General features: G+C 33.2%; 2 protein-coding genes across 4 annotated transcripts in view; both read left to right on the forward strand.

Annotated features, from left to right (window-relative positions):
* Positions 1-114: 114 nt before the first annotated feature.
* Positions 115-11,105, forward strand: LOC111701286 (serine/threonine-protein kinase VRK1). Of its 2 annotated transcripts, none has more exons than XM_023472482.1 (15): positions 115-211; positions 1,785-1,900; positions 2,111-2,207; positions 2,730-2,845; positions 3,286-3,424; positions 3,839-3,922; positions 4,682-4,766; positions 5,983-6,076; positions 6,352-6,469; positions 6,622-6,725; positions 7,441-7,559; positions 8,960-9,168; positions 9,612-9,723; positions 10,263-10,330; positions 10,679-11,105. In XM_023472482.1, exons 1-15 carry the CDS (start codon positions 125-127, stop codon positions 10,715-10,717), a joined length of 1,587 nt encoding a protein of 528 aa, XP_023328250.1. In that variant the 5' UTR covers positions 115-124; the 3' UTR covers positions 10,718-11,105. The 2 variants fall into 2 exon arrangements, with proteins under 2 accessions (XP_023328250.1, XP_023328251.1); XM_023472483.1 differs by having other exon boundaries at positions 2,141-2,207.
* LOC111701284 (uncharacterized) overlaps positions 11,101-20,367 on the forward strand; it is a 14,463-nt gene continuing 5,196 nt past the window's right edge. The window contains exons 1-11 of one of the 2 annotated variants that reach the window (XM_023472480.1): positions 11,101-11,160; positions 11,908-12,004; positions 12,151-12,227; positions 12,295-12,380; positions 14,519-14,581; positions 15,032-15,341; positions 15,658-15,739; positions 16,799-16,905; positions 17,757-17,835; positions 19,069-19,145; positions 19,689-19,791. In XM_023472480.1, the coding sequence (XP_023328248.1) occupies positions 11,114-11,160; positions 11,908-12,004; positions 12,151-12,227; positions 12,295-12,380; positions 14,519-14,581; positions 15,032-15,341; positions 15,658-15,739; positions 16,799-16,905; positions 17,757-17,835; positions 19,069-19,145; positions 19,689-19,791 (1,128 nt within the window). In that variant the 5' untranslated portion in view covers positions 11,101-11,113. Of the gene's footprint in view, positions 11,161-11,907; positions 12,005-12,150; positions 12,228-12,294; positions 12,381-13,499; positions 13,555-14,518; positions 14,582-15,031; positions 15,342-15,657; positions 15,740-16,798; positions 16,906-17,756; positions 17,836-19,068; positions 19,146-19,688; positions 19,792-20,367 lie in introns of those variants that run through there. The other variant, XM_023472481.1, reaches the window with a different exon arrangement.

The following is a 20,367-nucleotide window of genomic DNA, read 5'->3' on the forward strand; positions in this document are numbered from 1 at the left end:
CATTTCTTTTTTCTCTATCCCCTGTTTATTGTAAGTTGTAAATTGTTGTGCTAAATATATATTAATCTACAATCTACATGCTACTAATGTTGACTACAAGATGCATGTAATTACAGAATACAAGATGGGTCCTAAGAAAGATGGTGGTGGAAAGAAACCGAAAAAAACTGCTTCAGGATACAGGATGCCGGACCATCTTCCCCCCGGCACGGTGAGTTTTCGTGGATACAATTAGATATGATGCAACATTTAGATTATAATCCTCTTTTTGGATATTTCTACTGTATAAAAGTTACGTTTGATAACAATTACAGATACAATGCTACATCGATTGGACTAATATCCGATTAAATTAAAGTCAGCTGTTCATAAGCCCGCTTTTAGAGCATTTAAACAAATATAAACTTAATCATGTCAATATGAAATTATTAAAATACATATTTAAGGACTATTGTCATTTTGAACGTTAGTCTTAATAAACATTAATCCAAAACTTACGTTCGTTCAATCGATGTTTAGTTCAATTGATATGACACCATCAACACCAGAAATCAAAACCGATCTGATGTTATATTCAGATTTCATACAGATCATTTTTAAAACTCTGATATGAAGCAGCATACAGATCTGACGTAACATTGATGAAGCTTTTAGAATGGATTATTGAATTTGAATCAGACTGATGCAGCATGATTTGATGCAATATATAGATCAGATGCAGCATTCAGAATTCAGATATAGTGCAACTTTTTTATTTGATGCAGATATCAATTATTATGCAAGAAACCATGGTAAACTATTGGGAGTATATTGTAATATTGTTTAGTTACTAGTGGATAAAAACAAGAAACCATGGTAAACTATTGGGAGTATATTGTAATATTGTTTAGTTACTAGTGGATAAAAACAAGAAACCATGGTAAACTATTGGGAGTATATTGTAATATTGTTTAGTTACTAGTGGATAAAAACAAGAAACCATAGTAAACTATTGGGAGTATATTGTAATATTGTTTAGTTACTTGTGGATAAAAACAAGAAATCATGGTAAACTATTGGGAGTATATTGTAATACTGTTTAGTTACTAGTGGATAAAAACCAGAAACCATGGTAAGCTATTGGGAGTATATTGTAATATTGTTTAGGTACTAGTGGATATTAAACAAGAAACCTTGGTAAACTATTTGGAGTATATTGTAATATTGTTTAGGTACTAATGGATAAAAACAAGAAACCATGGTAAACTATTGGGAGAATATTGTAATATTGTTTAGGTACTAATGGATAAAAACAAGAAACCATGGTAAACTATTGGGAGTGTATTGTAATATTTTTTAGGTACTAGTGGATAAAAACAAGAAACCATAGTAAACTATTGGGAGTATATTGTAATATTGTTTAGTTACTTGTGGATATTAAACAAGAAATCATGGTAAACTATTGGGAGAGAATATTGTAATATTGTTTAGGTACTAATGGATAAAAACAAGAAACCATGGTAAACTATTGGGAGTATATTGTAATATTGTTTTGTTACTAGTGGATAAAAACAAGAAACCATGGTAAACTATTATATTGTAATATTTTTTAGGTACTAGTGGATAAAAACAAGAAACCATGGTAAACTATTAGGAGTATATTGTAATACTGTTTAGTTACTAGTGGATAAAAACAAGAAACCATGGTAAACTATTGGGAGTATATTGTAATATTGTTTTGTTACCAGTGGATAAAAATAAGAAACCATGGTAGACTATTGGAAGTATTTTGTAATATTGTTTAGGTACTTGTGGATAAAAACAAGAAACCATGGACCCTGGGTAAATCTATTGGAGTTGGTGGCTTTGGAGAGATTTATCTAGCTGTTGAGGGAAAAAATGCACCAACTGATAATGCCAGGTAAAATAAAAATTCCATCAATGAATTTTAATCTTAAGTTCAAGATTCACAATCAAGTGGGCTATTAGAGAGAATTGTTACGAAAATTATTCTTTAAATCTGTGTATTTTAACTTTAAAAGTTTAGTCTAAAAATATTTTCAGCAATAACTTGAAACTCCGATCTGAAACCACAAAAATTTGTTGAATTTTATTTTTTTTTAAACGCCAGGATTTTAAATGATGCGAATTTTGTTGGCAGTCATGTTGTGAAAATTGAACCCAAGGAGAACGGACCCCTTTTTGTAGAAATGCATTTTTATATTCAGGTATATTTTTATACTTTTTTAATCTTATAATTTATTTTATCTTTTAAATGTTAAATTAATTGCAAAATATCGCGGATTTCTCTGTTTTTCAAAAATGAAACATTTAGAATACCAAATTTTTTAATTTGACCAGCTATAACCCTTCCTTGGGGCTATGTTAGTTACCAGTTACCACAAAAAACGTCCCGGGTCGGTTCACTCGCTTTGACATTGGATACAAACAAACAAACATTTAAACCAAATATATAAATAGATGTTGAATTCCAGGTCATTGATGTATATTATTGAAAAATTGGAAACTGACTTCTGAAAAAATTATTTAGAAATTAGACATCAAAAACCACGTTTTTTTCATCCTTTTTCATACTCTTACCCAAAAATATATTTAATTTCACCTAAAAATCAGTTATTTTCGCAAATTCAGCGATAAAACCTTTATAAAATCAAAAATACGAAACTCGGGGGGGAGAGGGTGATTTAAAAGGGTAAAAGTTTTTAAGAAAATGTATACCCCTGTTCCAGGTAGGAACAGCTGATCACGTGAAGAGCTGGGGTAGGCCAGTCAACATGCCCTTGATGCGCGCACAAGGAAGTCACCCACACAAAGACGATATTTATCGTTTCCTCGTCATAGATAGGTCACATCTTCAATATCTTAATAATGAACAATATAATCCTCCCTTGAATATATGAAATGTGCTTGGGTAGTTCAAGAAAATCCTGTATACGCCCCTCTTTCTTACTTCACGACGAGTTTTCCTATAATATGAAGATGAAAATTATAATTGTAATGATTTTAAACTAATAAAAAATATATACTTTTTAATTATGATATTTAATATTCATGTATAGAATAAGTCAAAATTGAAAATTTCTATTCGAATTACGATGAGTTTGGTCTTTAACAAAAAAGATTATTAATTTTAACTAGAATACATTTATTATTAAATAAAATTTCCTTTTGAATTATAAATTACGTTTTGAGTTGGAATCACTTTTTCATTAAAGTTTTAAATTACATTCACCCACTCCCAGAAGATATAAAAAGAATTTTTGACAGTAAGATATAATTTTCTAGGCTTGGCGTTGATCTGGATAAAACATTCCAGAATGGTCGGAATCCTTTGTCTGATAGTTTAATCGGTACTCTTGCAGTACAGATAATAGATACACTACAGTACATACACTCAAGAGGATACACTCATAATGATATTAAGGTACTTTCAAGCGGCTCTCCATTTATAGATTGGCATGTCTGATTCACAACCATACTTTTTTTAAGCTTTGACTGATCAGTGATCAAAAAAGAATCAGAAATCCATGTTTGCTCTTTAAAAATATTTTATTTATTGTGACTTGGGTATTTTTACTGTTACTGCATTTTTGATCTGAAAGCGGTTTGAGATTATCGTTGTAAATCGTACATGCCATTGCCCGTCCTTGAATTACGTTTACATTAAAACAGTTTTGCTAAGTAAAAACTAAACAGCATACTTTATTCATAAGGCCCTAAAAAGAATTAAAAATTCTGGGATCTTGGATAACAAATATTTTATTTTTTTTTTGCAAATACACGCATTTTCTTACTTTAAGTAATGTTTTTTTAATTGCTTTAATCCTTTTGTTTTCAGGCAGCAAATCTTCTTGTTGGTTTAAACAAGGAGAGTGGAAAGATATTTCTGGTGGATTTTGGTCTCTGTGTTAAATATATCAAGGGAACTTGACTTATTAGAATATGTGACAGGGTTACTATTAAAAAATGAGACTTTAGAGGCGACTGTAATGAATTTATTCATAATATTCTTATATGTATGGTCCCTTGTAATTGTAAGCTAATTGTAATATAAACTAATTGAAGGCATACAGCCCAAATCAGTCCTCCTATAATTCCATTACAGAGGTACAGGTCGTCACTAAAACTTATCCTTTGTGGGTAACCCTGTATGAAATAATTTTTAGAAGAAAAACAATATATAACATTTGAGCGCAGTATTAAGTGACCCGTCCTGTAAAGGGTGCCGGTTTCTAAAAGGACTAACAACTGTACACTGTACATTTTTATCTTTATCTTTTGGACGAAAGATATTGTCACGTTATTGTTGGTGACCTAAAAAAGTACTGCCAATTTTTATTAGTCTCTGCTGAAAAAATCCAGAAATTCTAAACTTTTAGATTAAAAAAGCCATTTTCATCAATTGTAATCACTGAAATATTGAAAGGGTACTGTTGTAAATAATTGATGGCACATTTCAAATGAAGAATATCTGGAAATTTCAATCAATTTCCTTTAAAGGCATAAAGATTCCGAACATCAACGTGTATGTGTATTGTGTATCTACAACAGCACAACAACGAATATAAGATGAATAAGAATAAATGATTGATTTAATGATATTTTTATTCCTAAATACAAGGTTAAAATGGCGTCCAAGTTATTTTTTATACATATATTGAAGTCAATATTTGTTAAATAGACGACAGGACACAAAGAGTATTGTCCAGACAAGAAAAAGGAACATGATGGAACTATAGAATATCTATCTAGGGATGCACATATAGGTAACAATTTAGTAACATGATACACATATAGGTTACAGTTTAATGACATGATGCACATATAGGTAACAGTTTAGTAACATGATGCACATATAGGTTACAGTTTAATGACATGATGCACATATAGGTTACAGTTTAGTAACATGATGCACATAAAGGTAACAATTTAGTAACATGATACACATATAGGTTACAGTTTAGTAACATGATACACATATAGGTTACAGTTTAATACCATGATGCACATATAGGTAACAGTTTAGTAACATGATGCACATATAGGTAACAATTTAGTAGCATGATACACATATAGGTAACAATTTAGTAACATGATACACATATAGGTTACAGTTTAGTAACATGATACACATATAGGTTACAGTTTAATGCCATGATGCACATATAGGTAACAATTTAGTAACATGATACACATATAGGTAACAGTTTATTAACATGATGCACAGCACATATATGTAACAGTGAAGTAACATGATACACATATAGGTACCAGTGAAGTAACATGATACACATATAGGTACCAGTTTAATAACATGATGCACATGTAGATAGCAGTTTATTTGCATGTTTTAGGAAACATAGTCTATATTACTAGGTTTTACTAGCAGAAGAAGTGATCTTGAAGTACTCTGCTATGATCAATATCTCTAGGCTGTACTAGCAAAAGAAGTGATCTTGAAGTACTCTGCTATAATCTATATCTCTAGGTTGTACTAGCAGTAGAAGTGATCTTGAAGTACTCTGCTATAATCTATATCTCTAGGTTGTAATAGCAGGAGAAGTTATCTTGAAGTATTCTGCTATAATCTATATTTCTAGGTTGTACTAGCAGTAGAAGTGATCTTTAAGTACTCTGCTATAATCTGTATCTCTAGGCTGTACTAGCAAAAGAAGTGATCTTGAAGTACTCTGCTATAATCTATATCTAGGTTGTACTAGCAGGAGAAGTGATCTTGAAGTATAATCTATATTTCTAGGTTGTACTAGCAGAAGAAGTGATCTTGAAGTACTCTGCTATAATCTATATCTCTAGGCTGTACTAGCAGTAGAATTGATCTTGAAGTACTCTGCTATAATCTATATCTCTAGGTTGTACTAGCAGTAGAAGTGATCTTGAAGTACTCTGCTATAATCTATATTTCTAGGTTGTACTAGGAGGAGAAGTTATCTTGAAGTACTCTGCTATAATCTATATCTCTAGGTTGTACTAGCAGGAGAAGTGATCTTGAAGTACTCTGCTATAATCTATATCACTGGAAAATGGGGACATTACCTTGGATATCTAGCACGGCCAAGTAAGCAAAGCTTAAGTTTTTCCCATAAAAAAAGAAAATTTAAATGTTTTGAATATTTGACCAGTTTTGAACTAATCTAACACAAACAGTTGATTTACATTGATAAAGATGATAAATAAAATTTATTTAGTGCCAATTTTTTTCTAGAAAGTTAAAAATTACTCTAGGTTCTAAAAATGAAAAAAAAAAATTTTTACTTTAAATAATCTCTAATATATTGGGGGTAGTTTTCAGGAGATAAATGATAATTTTTGTAACTTTATTTCCCTGTTCAGTCCCGTGAAGGTTCAAGCTGAGAAGGAGAAGTTGATGTGTTCTCTGCCAGGATCTGTCTCCAACCTTTCTAAACCTACCCAGAACCTTTTCAACTACGTCAAAAATCTAGAATTTACGGTAAAAATGGAGTTTACAATAATACTTTGGTAAAAATATAACATTTCTAAATTTTTCAAATGATTATACTTCAATGACCTTTAAAAGTCAATTGTTATATTAATCACCCTGAAATTCTCTTTTGAGCCTCGTGAACTGTTTGTAAACACTAGGCTGAACCGGATTATGACAAATGCCGCAGCTTTTTCTCCGCGGAACTGAAGCAAACCGGAGGAAAGATAAATCTAACGGCATCCTCTCCTAATAAACCTGTGAGGTACAGTACAGTACACTAAATAAGGAACTTGATAAAAAAAAATATATAGTAAATCCTAAAATATGACCTAGGATACGCAATAAGATATCATATACAGTCGTCGTCGTATATATCAACACAATGAAAACGACTTTTGGTTTCAATATTTATATTTTAAACGCTTTTTAACAGCATAGATACAGATAATCATGGAAACAAAACAACTTCTCTCTTTTTACTTGAGAACTTGTAATTCTCGTTTACAATCAGAACTTTAATAAAAACGTCGTCTTCATTTTATTGATATAAACGCCGACACTGTACTTATTATCAAAAGGGAAAACAGACTTTTTAACCCGATTCACAACGTTACCCTTAGAGTAGAGAATATTTTCAGAAATGAAGACTTATAAGGTTAGAAAAATGACGAAATCTTCCCCGTTGTTGATCGATTTAAAGTTTACTTTAAACATTAACTCAGTACCGTTAAGGTTTTGGGTTCCTACAACTAGTTAATTCTTAGAAACTGTCTGCAATCTTATTATAAAAAAACTAGTCCTGCAACAAAAAAAGCAATTGCCAAGGACATCTTTTTTGTTAATTGTCTTGCACAATACAGTACTTTTTCTGTTCCTTGTGCATTTTGAATAATAAAGTTAATTGTCTTGTACACCCTTCTGAAAATGTCAAATTTTCATTTTAAAACTCAAGTTGAAAACATTTTCAATGTTTTCAGGACGCCTAAAGCACCTGGTAAAGCGGGTAGATCTCCTAAGAAATCTGTTGTGCTTAGCGCGACAGAGGAATCAGAGAGCGAAGATATCTTCGAACCTTCTCCACCCAAGAAAATGGAAGGTTAGTGTTCTTTTCATCTTCAGAGCTTTTTTTCTTTATTATCCGGATTCTGGAAAGGGTGAAACTTTTGTTTGGGAAATCTCTTGGCTTCTGAGACCAAACTTGATATCTCATGGACTTAAAGGCAAAAGTAGGGGTAGATTTGTAGAAGACCTGAACAGAGATAACAGGATATTAGTTAACGACCTATTCCCTGCTGTGCAATGGATCAGTAGAAAACCTGAGATACAGAGAGAACAGGAGATTAGTTAACGACCTATTTCCTGCTTTGCAAAAGATTAGTAGAAGACCTGAGATACAGAGGGAACAGGTGATTAGTTAACAACCTATTCCCTGCTGTGCAAAAGATTACTAGAAGACTTGAGATACAGAGAGGACAGGAGATTAGTAATCAACATAATCTCTGCTGTGCAATAGATTAGTAGAAGACCTGAGATACAGAGAGAACAAGAGATTAGTAATCAACCTAATCCCTGCTGTACAATAGATTAGTAGAAGACCTGAGATACAGAGAGAACAGGAGATTAGTTAACAACCTAATCCCTGCTTGCAATAGTTTAGTAGAATACCTGAGATACAGAGAACAGGAGATTAGTTAACAACCTAATCCCTGCTGTGCAATAGATTAGTAGAATACCTAAGATACAGAGAGAACAGGAGATTAGTTAACAACCTAATCCCTGCGGTACAATAGATCAATAGATGACCTGAGATACAGAGAGAACAGGAGATTAGTCAACGAGCTAATTCTTGCTGTGTAATATATATGTAGAAGACATGAGATACGGGAGATTGGTTAACGACCTAATCCCTGCGGTACAATAGATCAATAGAAGACCTGAGATACAGAGAACAGGAGATAAGTAATCATCCTAATCCCTGCGGTACAATAGATCAATAGAAGACCTGAGATACAGAGAGAACAGGAGATTAGTCAACGAGCTTATTCTTGCTGTGCAATATATATGTAGAAGACATGAGATACAGAGAAAACAGGAGATTAGTTACTCGGGCTGGGGGAGAGCACATAAAGCCTAGTGTGTGCTCCCACCCGCGCAGGCAGGGATCTGTCTGAGGGTTCCACGGTTTCTGTAACTCTTATAGGTTGCATATGCGTCGTGATAGATAGATAGATGGGTGAACATTTTTTATTTGTATTTTGGTTTAGTTTTTTCGAAGGAGGTTTCAAATCTTGTTTTCATCCTTCAAATACATCAAATTATGTTATTTTTGGGATTGGGGAGAGAAATTATAAAATTGCACTGTAAAACATATTTCCTCAACAAATTTAAGAAAGAAAATAAATTGACAATATACAACAACAAAATAGGGAGGATTTCTAGGAAAAACAACAAAAATTAGAATTATGGGAATATCTATACTTATATTACTCCCACTAGGTACTCCTCGGGGGACTCCTAGATCAAGAGGTAGAGGAACTCCAGTAAGCAGAGGAACACCTCGAGCTACAGACCCCGAGGTGGAGAAGGTTGTGAAGGCGGAGAAGGTTGTGAAAGGAGTGAAGAAAGTTGCTGCTGCTGCTAAGAAGACTGAGAAGAAGATTTATAAAGAGATGGCTTGTCAAACCAGTCCAGGCTTTATTGCTAAGGTATATTTGCTTAATAGGGCTGTTCACGTAATTTTAGGTGAGAGGTATGCCCGAGTCACAGCAGTACCCTTTTAAACTTTATTTTAGCGACACTGTCGAAGATCTTGTCGTTTTTAAGGCTGAAATAGTGTCTAGTTAAAACAAATTTTATTTTATATTGTTTTCAAAGCAAAAATATGATTCTTCATCAGACAAAGGTTTAAAGGGTACCGTTGTAAATCAGACATGAAACTCTATAAAGGGAAAGTTACTTGATATTACGTCTGTAGTCCCTTTATTGAGACTGTTCAAGTATTTTAAGTATCTTCCATTTGAAAATTGGTTTTTACGATTCTCTGACTCTTGAAATTGTGTTTCTTCGCTCTTTCCCTGAAATTTTTTAACGAGTTTCTATTCCTCAAGGAAACACGTGACATTATGTCAGAATTATGTTTATATTAAAGGCTGCCGCAGCGAGAAAATCTCGTCCCACTGTTGATCGTCTTTCATCTCCTAGTAGTGTTCCTAAAAAGTCTCCGAAAAAGTCTGCAGTTAAAAAGGCTGCAACTAGTGAAGGTGAGTTGACTATTTTGAAGAAAAAAAACCGGCAAGACTTTAGGAAAAAGTCCACTTTGTACGAAATTACTGGTACAACTTTGTGACCTAGATGCCAGTTAATTTTGTTGCTTTAAGTAATTAAAACTTCTTCTCAAAAGCTGTTGTGTCAGCATGTATGATTTTAATTTAACACCAAACACTTCCCTGGAGCTCTGTCTACTCCATGGGATAACTTTATTCTGTAATTTTTCATTCCTAACCTTACATTTTTACTGATAGTATGGTTAAAGTTAAATACATTTACAGCTTTACCAGTGCAATTTAGCTGTTAAAAACTAAAATAATTCTTTATCTTGAGGTCAGGTTTAATGAAGGAATTAAAGAATAGCAGGAAGTTGTAAAACTAGATGCAGAAATTTAGGCTACTTCACTATAATGGCCGAGGGGCACTTCGCAAGTAATCAATCTATTTATACCCAGTTTAACCACTTCTCGCTATTTATTAATTCCTACCTCTGGTTTTGCATGCTAAATTACAAACACTGAAACATGTTCAGGAGAAACTGACGGAGAGTTTATTAATCCTACCCCTGCTATGTTGGCTATACTCAAGAGGAAGAAAGAGGTTTTGATATTATTTTATATTTTATATATTTTAAGATTTTCCTTCCTCATACTAAACATTTCACTACAAGCGGTTTCTTTTGTCATTTTTAGTTCACGTCATTTTTGCTTTATTTTGCTTTTAGCCTTATTAATCCTAAATGCCATTCTTGTTTTACGATTTGTTCTTTATGCAAATATCACCCGAACCGCAGTACTCGGCCCCTTAGTTTCAGTCTTGGGTTAGGTTGGGCATTTTGATGCGCTGCAGGGTGAACGAGAGACTGAGCGCTGCGATGAGAATAATGTTAATGTGCTTAAAATGTTGGGGAAAGATATTCGTCAAGTATTACAATTAAATAAAATTAAGGTTGAAGAGGAAAAGGCAGCCAAGAAGAGAAAGAAGTAAACAAGAATTCCTGTAGAACCTATCTCAGTCTCATTTTTATCATGGATTGACATTTAATAATTATTTTTTGTAAATTATGATCACTGATCAGTACAGGTCAGCTTTGATAAATAGCGAGAAGTAGGTGAACCGCGCATTTGTAGTTTAACCACGGTTCAGGTCGAAGAGAAGTGGCTGAACTACGTCTGCGTAGTTCAACTATGTTTCACTATTCATTAAATCGGGTTCTAGGCCCCATATTATTTATTCATCTTTTCAGAGGAAAGCATTCGGTGCCATCAGTATTATTTTAGCACAATATGTGACTAATTGATATGTTTTTAGACCCCATTGATTAACCAAAAAGTCTACGAAATCTCCTAAAATAACCTGTGATAATTTTTCAGAATACAAAGAATGCCTTTAGAGGAAAAATTGATCGTAGAGCATGTGGATAAAACCAGGCATCAGAGATTTTTATTTATTATGGGAATTCAAAACTGAAAAACTGAATATATAAATATTAAATATATATATTAATATCTAGATAAAGAAAAAGTTATCAATTTTCATTCTGGCTGTTTCTCATTTATACAGTGTTGGATAAATCAGGCACTAATTTTGATCCTAGTTCTTTCTAGTTTCAAGCCTGTGCACTAATGCTCAAAATAAGGATCATTTGAATTTTCTGGAAAAAAAAACAATATTTTAAACTGGGGTGACCCTTGACCTTTGATAGTTTAAAATATTTTAAACTGGGGTGACCCTTGAGCTTTAATAGTTTAAAATATTTTAAACTGGGGTGACCCTTGATCTTTAATAGTTTAAAATATTTTAAACTGGGGACCCTTGATCTTTGATAGTTTAAAATATTTAAAACTGGGGTAACCCTTGATCTTTGATAGTTTAAAATATTTAAAACTGGGATAACCCTTGATCTTTGATAGTTTAAAATATTTAAAACTGGGATAACCCTTGATCTTTGATAGTTTAAAATATTTAAAACTGGGGTAACCCTTGATCTTTGATAGTTTAAAATATTTAAAACTGGGATAACCCTTGATCTTTGATAGTTTAAAATATTTAAAACTGGGATAACCCTTGATCTTTGATAGTTTAAAATAAAAAACTATCCGTGAGAAGATCCACTTTAATTTTCAAAAAAACATCCCGCCTCTTAATATTTCTTAAATAACTTTCTCTGAGCTTAGAAATAGATTACTGAATCCGAAAGAACCAACAGAAGAACCTAACTTAAGAAAACATAGATTTGAAGAACACTCGAGAAAAGTTCGAAATAATCTTCCATCAACACTAATTAGAATATGTAATATTTTGAAAACCAAGGTTATATTAATGCTTACAAGGCAAACCTTTACTCACATGATAAATGCCAGAAAAATGATAAAATTACAATTTGGAAGAAAAAAATTAATAATATTTTTAAAAAATTCTCAGGGAAGAAAATGGCGGAAAGGTTGAAGTCCAATTTACCAATCCCAGATGGAAAAGAGAACAGAAACCGACCCAGGTAAAAATTTGGGACTTAAGAATCTTTTAAGGTAAAATACAATGTGACCAAATTTTTACTATTATAGGATTGTGCGGCCTGTTTTGAGACCTGCTAAGCTGAACGGCCCCTCAAGCTCTTCTACCAGCTCTAGTCCAAACCTTAATTCCAAAGGTAGTTTACTAAGTCCAAATCTAAATCCCAGAGGTAGGGTCATTCAGTCCAAACCTTAATCCCATTATAAGGTACCTTTAGTCCAACCCACGGTGGTCCACAGGTTGGCAAAACCCCAAATTTCACTAACTTTTAAAACCATTTTTAAAGGTATTGTAAATTACTATACAATATTTGAGAGCTAAATCCGAAATTTTGGAACAAAAATTTGGTTGGTACTCCAGTTATGAGGATTAGAGTCAAGAAGATTTATTATTTTTACTCATTTTATCTATTTTTACTAAAAAAAAACTATTGTAAAAAAAGTTGATTTTGCGCAACAGAAAAGTGTTGCAACTTTTTTTGATTAACAACTATAAATACAAAAAACTTTTTTGGTGAAAAAAAAATATTTTTTTTTCAACCAAAAAAAATTATGGGTTGGCATTTGAAAAAAATTGCAAAAATTTGTGTAACTTGGAATTTGCAAGTAGCGGGAAATTTTTTGCAAGATTTTGCAAGATGTTAGACCAATGCCAATATTTCATGTAAGTATTAAACAAAAGAAATGTTTCAAATTATGAACCATTTTGATCCATTTGAGCAAGTTAGAGCTGTCGGAACACAATCAAGGCAAAAAAAATTAGTTTCGAGGTTTAGTGATTTTTGTCCGCTTTAGTAACGTAAATTTGCCATTTAATTGTTTAAAAATCTTAGAAAATAACTAAGAAACTCTGCATTTTAAAAATGTTCAAACCCCTCCCATACCTCCATATGTATCTATTGACTATATCATGATTAACACTGCTTGATTCAAGATAAATCCTGAGTATAGTTTGATAAACAGAGCTAAGATAAATCAGGATTAAACATGCACATGGCAAAAATCTTGAATGTTGTTCAACACCTTGGCTTTTTATTCGTCAGTTAAGTGGTTCTCTTCAAGATGACAAATAGGAAAGATTTGTATGAATTCTTACGAGACTCTATAAATTAAATAAAAACATATCTGATATGTTTAAAACTGAGGCCATAGGCCTTAATTGTTCAAACATTTGAGATAACTGAAGAGAGAGCAAGCAATTTTCTTAAGAGTTTGAAGATAAAATAGACTAGTATAGACTATGATCAGAAAAGAAAGAATGCTTGAAAAGTATGGCTGAAGAGTCAAAGAAACTGTTGATTATGAATAATGGTATGCTTTCAATAAAACTTGCAGAATTTTTGGTTGCATTCTTGAAATTCTTGGCTTCAAAACATTTAAATCGATATACAACATGTATTTTGCACACATTTTTGCAATTTTTTTGCATGTGCATGGGCCCTGGGCAAGTGTATGAAAGTTTTGGTTGCATTTTTTAAATGCTTGACCCCAAAAACATGTAAATCGATATACAACATGTATTTTGCACACATTTTTGCAATTTTTTTGCGCATGCACGGTCTCTGGATGAGTGTACGCAAATTTTGACTGCATTTGTGAAATCCTTGGCCCCAAAAACCCCTATTTTGATGTATTTCATGCCTAAAAAAGTCTTTTAAATAGTTATGTCCATTTTTTGCAACTTCTGGACCACTGTGCAACCCCCTATTTCCAGAGGTAGGTTCTCAGTCCAAAATTTAATCCTTAATTAGTTATTATCTTCTGTCTAAACCTTTATTCCACAGGTAGCTTACTGAGAACAAACCCTGATCCCAGAGGTAGGTACCTTCAGTCCAAATCTTATCCCAGAGGTAGGTTACTCAGTCCAAACCCTGATCCTAGAGGCAGGTTCCTTCAGTGCAACCCCTGATCCCAGAGGTAGGTACGTTCAGTCCAAACCTTATCCCAGAGGTAGGTTACTCAGTCCAAACCCTGATCCTAGAGGTAGGTACCTTCAGTCCAACCCCTGATCCCAGAGGTAGGTACCTTCAGTCCAAACCTTATCCCAGAGGTAGATTACTCAGTCCAAACCCTGATCCCAGAGGTAGGTACCTTCAGTCCAAACTTAAATCTTAGAGTTAGGTTACTCAGTAGGACGTACATTTAGAATATTTTTGATGGCTCTAATCCTGGGGTATTTTTAACCCCCTGTCCACTGTACAGTATACAGTATACACAGATTTCCATTTATTCATTCTTCATTAATATGTCTTTATTTTTATTGTTTCCACTTTAGGTTTAGATTTATTATTTAATCTTGGTGGTTCTTCTAGTCTTCCTTCATCACCTTTAACAACAGGTAGGCACTAGATCTTATTTTCATTAAATGTTTGAATTCATCCTAGAACGGCCGCTTAGCCCTCCCCCCCTCCCAAACTTTGTATGCAACATATCTATATTATTTGAGGGTTAGTTTATGACTTTATGGGGCAAAAGAATATTTTTTTACTCTGTTTTATATTGGATATTCGATAATGATATCATCATATTTAATTTATTATTTTGACGCTGTTCTTTGTTTACAGAGTTTCATAAAGGACTCATAGCTATCCTTGATACTATTATATAAGCTGAGGAGATTTATAATTCGGTCGCGCATTTTCTCTTGAAAGTGACCTCCCCAAAATAGTCTCATTCCAGACAGGATTAGTTCTTTACTCAGATAAAACTATGAAAATGCAATTGTGAATCATTTTAGTTCGTTTCCATCCCGAAATCGAATCTATGATAACTGTTTTCTTATGTTAAGGTTTGAATCTGACCCTAACCTCTAGCTGCTCTGGGGTTGAGGTCATCAGCTCAACCTTCAGCACAGTCAGCAGTACGTTAACCCTCACCAGCAGTACATTAACCCCTTCCAGTAGTACATTAACCCCCTCCAGTAGTACATGTACACCAGAGAGCAGTTCAAACACAACTCCTCGACCTAGCACCCACAGTACACCTCGGCCTAGTTCAAGTTCATTGAGTACACCTGGACTGAGGACTGCAGAAGGTCTAGATATACCCTTGAACAATACAGTTTCTACTCCATACTCACAAATATCATTGTCCTACAGGTGAGCGGAATTTTTTTGGTTATTTTAAACTGTTTGTCAAATCAACAATATTTTGCTCCTTTTGAATTACTTTTTTGTTAAAACTAGCTTTTCAAATCAAATCAAATATATATATTTGTCCCAAGCCAAAAACATAGAAAATATCATATTTTAAAACATATTTATAAACTTGAGACGGGGAGGCATTGATAGCCAGGGGCTGTTTAACACGCAGCCTCTCACTGGAGAGTCAGTTTTTGCAATGATGCTGACTTGAAAACTCTTGCATGGTGAATCCCACATTTACCCTGAACTTGAACCTTATCCTTCTGTTTAGAGTATCTCGGGTAGGGGGTGAGGGTGTATCCCCTAGAGACTTGACCACCAGGCTTCTTAAAACTGGATTACAAAATTCGCAGGTTTATTATTATTATTATTTATATTTTAACAAAGGGACTTTTTAATTCGATAAATAATGATAGTTTGAATAAACTTAAATCTTTCTTCTAAAGTATAGACTACTAATAAATAATGTTTAATGTCAAAGCACTGGCTTATTTCACATTTATTTTGTTCGATTTGCTTTATATTTTATTTTCATATTTTTGGGTTTTGTCCGAATATTTATTCTATTTGAAATATGAGACACATAAAACATAGAATGAGCATTTTAGTTGAATAAAAGAGTCTTAGAAATAACGAGCTATATCTAAGGTCTGCATTAGTTTGTAAAATTAGAATTTGTGGTAATTGTTCATTTCCTTTGTCATTCATAATAGGCCTAGTATAAAATTAATTAATAAAACCAGGAAACTAGATGGCATCGTTATTAACCGCTTTTTAACATATTTTGGTTTTTAGGCCTATTTAGAAGCCTTAGAAGCTTAACAAATTTCAAAATTGTATCATTTAAAAGTTTGGTTTGTTACACTATGCAATATCTTGACTAGAACCTCCCCCTAGAGAACGTCTAAAAAATCTGATGTTCAACTCGACAGGCATCATGATAAGAATAGCTAATAATTTTAGATCTCAAGTCAAGCATTCTAGGATGTTCCAGGTTCCAGCATAGTTCCTGCCTTGAAACAATCCCGTAGTCCTGGGATCATCGCCTCAAGACTAGTTCCTGATATTCATAACATTATTCTAGAATGTTCCTGCCTTGAAACAATCCCGTAGTCCTGGGATCATCGCCTCAAGACTAGTTCCTGATATTCATAACATTATTCTAGAATGTTCCTGCCTTGAAACAATCCCGTAGTCCTGGGATCATCACCTCAAGACTAGTTCCTGATATTCATAACATTATTCTAGGATGTTCCTGTCTTGAAACAATCCCGTAGTCCTGGGATCATCACCTCAAGACTAGTTCCTGATATTCATAATATTGTTCTAGGATGTTCCTGCATTGAAACAATCCCGTAGTCCTGGGATCATCACCTCAAGACTAGTTCCTGATATTCATAACATTATTCTAGGATGTTCCTGCCTTGAAACAATCCCGTAGTCCTGGGATAATCACCTCAAGCCTAGTTCCTGATATTCATAATATTATTCTAGCCAAGATTAAGTACAATAAACGCAGGTTAGAAAAACTTAGGTTGCACTGTGCACAGTCTCGCATTCACTTAAACTACTGTTAGAGTAATTTCGAGTGACCCTCCGATTCCATGCAAAGAGGACAATGATCGTCCATAGAGTGCAAAGAATTCCGTATGTAAACCTCTCGAAAAGCGTTTGAGTTGATGTAAAAACCGGGTGTAGGCTGGGTAAAGTGTGAACTCAACACAGCAGATCCACTACTGTGTCCCTCTACGACACCGATCATTTTACTTAAAAAAAAACGGGTTTCAAAAGTTCAAAAGTAAATATTTATTTTCTGCCACTTCTAGAGAGTGATCATTATTATTTCTTAAATATAAAACAGCTTACAAACAAAGTGTTAATCAATAAGACGCGTTTTTAATAAGACATACAATCAGTCGAAGGTTTGTCAGATACTGCTGTGAATCGAACACGCCAGTCTTCAAATGGAAGGTCACCTGAAATTAATGTTAATATGACGGTTTAGCACCGCAGTGGAAGGATGGAGTTAGCTTTGTACAGACAGTCTCACTCTTACACTAACCTATTTTCTATTTTCCCTGCCATTGGCATTGTCTGTATTACTTAACGATTTATTCTTCGGCCGTACATTTTTCGGAATTTATATATTAATCAAAACTATATTCTGCCACTTCACTTTCTGGTAATATTAACTTAGTATTTCATTCAAAATCGATGCATGCACAGTAATTGGTATATTCCATAATCTTATTATTATGTGCTTTCAGTAATCAGTTTATAAAAATTCTGTTTTAAAACAAGAAAAACGTTTCTTAATCATCATTGTGTATAGTTAAAACCGGGTTTGTATAAATTGTAAAAATGTTCTAGCTCGCAGAAGACAACCCCTAACAGAAGTCCGTGCAAGGCCCCAGCTCCTAGACCTAATGCACCTCAAACTTTTATTCAGGAAAATAATTTTTTTAATTGTCAAGGTTTTTTTCAGACTGTTCTATTTTTAATTGAACCTTCACTTAATTGTCAAGGTTTTCTTAGACTGTCGTATTTTTAATTAAACCTTCACTTAATTGTCAAGGTTTTATTGATTGTCAAGGGTTTTTTAGACTGTCGTATTTTTAATTGAACCTTCACTTAATTTTCAAGGTTTTTTTAATTGTCAAGGTTTTTTATTGTCAAGTTTTTTTTATTGTCAAGGTTTTTTTTAATTGTCAAGGTTTTTTAATTGAACCTTCACTTAATTGTCAAGGTTTTTTTAATTGTCAAGGTTTTTTTAAATTTCAAGGTTTTTTAATTGAACCTTCACTTAATTGTCAAGGTTTTATCGATTGTCAAGGGTTTTGTAGACTGTCGTATTTTTAATTGAACCTTCACTTAATTTTCAAGGTTTTTTAATTGTCAAGGTTTTTTTATTGTCAAGTTTTTTTTTAATTTTCAAGGTTTTTTTAATCGAACCTTCACTTAATTGTCAAGGTTTTTTTAATTGTCAAGGTTTTTTTATTTTCCAGGTTTTTTTTTAATTGAACCTTCACTCAATTGTCAAGGTTTTTTTTTTAATTTTCAAGGTTTTTTTAATTGAACCTTCACTTAATTGTCAAGGTTTTTTTAATTTTCAAGGTTTTTTTAATTGAACCTTCACTTAATTGTCAAGGTTTTTTAATTGAACCTTCACTTAATTGTCAAGGTTTTTTTAATTTTCAAGGTTTTTTTAGACTTTCGTATTTTTAATTAAACCTTCATTAAAAGAGGGTTATGCCTGATTCACAACGGCCTACCTGAAATTAAATTTATCTGATCAAAAATATTGAAGATATTGTCAATTTTCATACTTAAAAATTGTTTGATTCTGAAATTTCCTCTGTTGTTTCGGAAGCAAAAAAGCACACGTCACTTTATAGAGAACTGAGAAACCACAATTAATATGATAAATTTTGGAAGTGATGATTTTGATATCTTATATATTTTTTATCAGACAAAGCTTAAAAGAGTAGCGTTGTGAACAGGATATGCCACTCTATACATTACATGCCACTTTACATTACGTCCGCAATTCCTTCAAGTAAATGTTTTTCCGGAGACGGGTCGATTATGTCGATCTGATATTTTTACAACAAGTAGTAAGTATGCTCATTGCTCACTACAAGTCCCTCTGCTCGGTTTCAATTTAACCAAATTATTTGAACAGAGATCTGAGGATCCAGAGGATATTTTTCTAGGACATGGAGAGTCAGATAGTAGTGTTGGAAGTATTTCTAGCTCTAGGTTAGATAGAAATCAATAATATCATTATTATTACAGTAATTATGTTCAATACCCACAGGGGATAATACTTAAATGACGACCTAACAGTCTTAAAATATGAGGAGCTGAAGGTGTAAATTGGTTTTCTGGTCCTGTCAAATATACTTAATAGTTTGGTTAAAAAAGAATTTGAGAAAAACTACTTTATAATTTCTGTTTCAAATCTCATCCTTTGTGGGTAACCTTGTACAATTAAACCGAATAGTTCATGCAGTGAACTAATTGAACCCGACCTATCTATATTTAGACCTAGTAGTTAATGCAGTGAAAAAATTGAACCCGACCTATCTATATTTAGACCTAGTAGTTAATGCAGTGAACTAATTGAACCCGACCTATCTATATTTAGACCTAGTAGTTCATGCAGTGAACTAATTGAACCCGACCTATCTATATTTAGACCTGGTAGTCCATCCAGTGAAAAAATTGAACCCGACCTATCTATGTTTAGACCCAGTAGTTCATGCAGTGAAAAAATTGAACCCGACCTATCTATATATTTAGACCCAGTAGTTCATGTAGTGAACTTATTGAACCCGACCTATCCGAACTGGACGCTAACTTTAGATCTCTGTTTCAAGGAGTTGATGAATACAGGGTTGGAGTGGTAAGGATACTTTATATTTCTTGCTTTGAATAAATAAGAAATCACATTTAAAAGTTTTTTCGAAATTGGGTTCAGACTTTTCTGAAGTTTTGTCGAAATTAGGCTTCTTCATTCCTGTGAATCCATTTTTACTCTAGGCCTCTGTGTTCCTTTGTATCCCATATATCTCTATGCCGGATGCTCCTTTGTTTCTTTTATCTCAACAACTCTAAGCCCCTTTTCATCTTTTGTATCACCTTTGATACTTTGTATCTCAACTAACACTAAACCTTTTCTTTGTATCTCGACCAACTCTAGACCCCTTTTAGCCTTTAAATTACATCTAACCTAATTGTAGGGCCCGTTGTTTCATTACATTTCACCTAAATCTAGGTCACGTTGTCCCATTAAATCTATTTCAACTTTAGGCCCCCTTGTTCCTTTGTACCAAACCCAACTCTAGACACCTTTTTCTTTGTATCTTACCTAACTCTAGGCCCCTTTGTCCCTTTGAATTTATTTTAACTCTTGGCCCCTTTGGTCGTATATCACCTAACTCTAGGCCTCTTAGTTCTTATCTCACCTAACTCTTGGACC

The sequence above is a fragment of the Eurytemora carolleeae genome, unplaced genomic scaffold (assembly GCF_000591075.1).
Source record: "Eurytemora carolleeae unplaced genomic scaffold, Eaff_2.0 scaffold431, whole genome shotgun sequence".
Lineage (NCBI taxonomy): Eukaryota > Metazoa > Arthropoda > Copepoda > Calanoida > Temoridae > Eurytemora > Eurytemora carolleeae.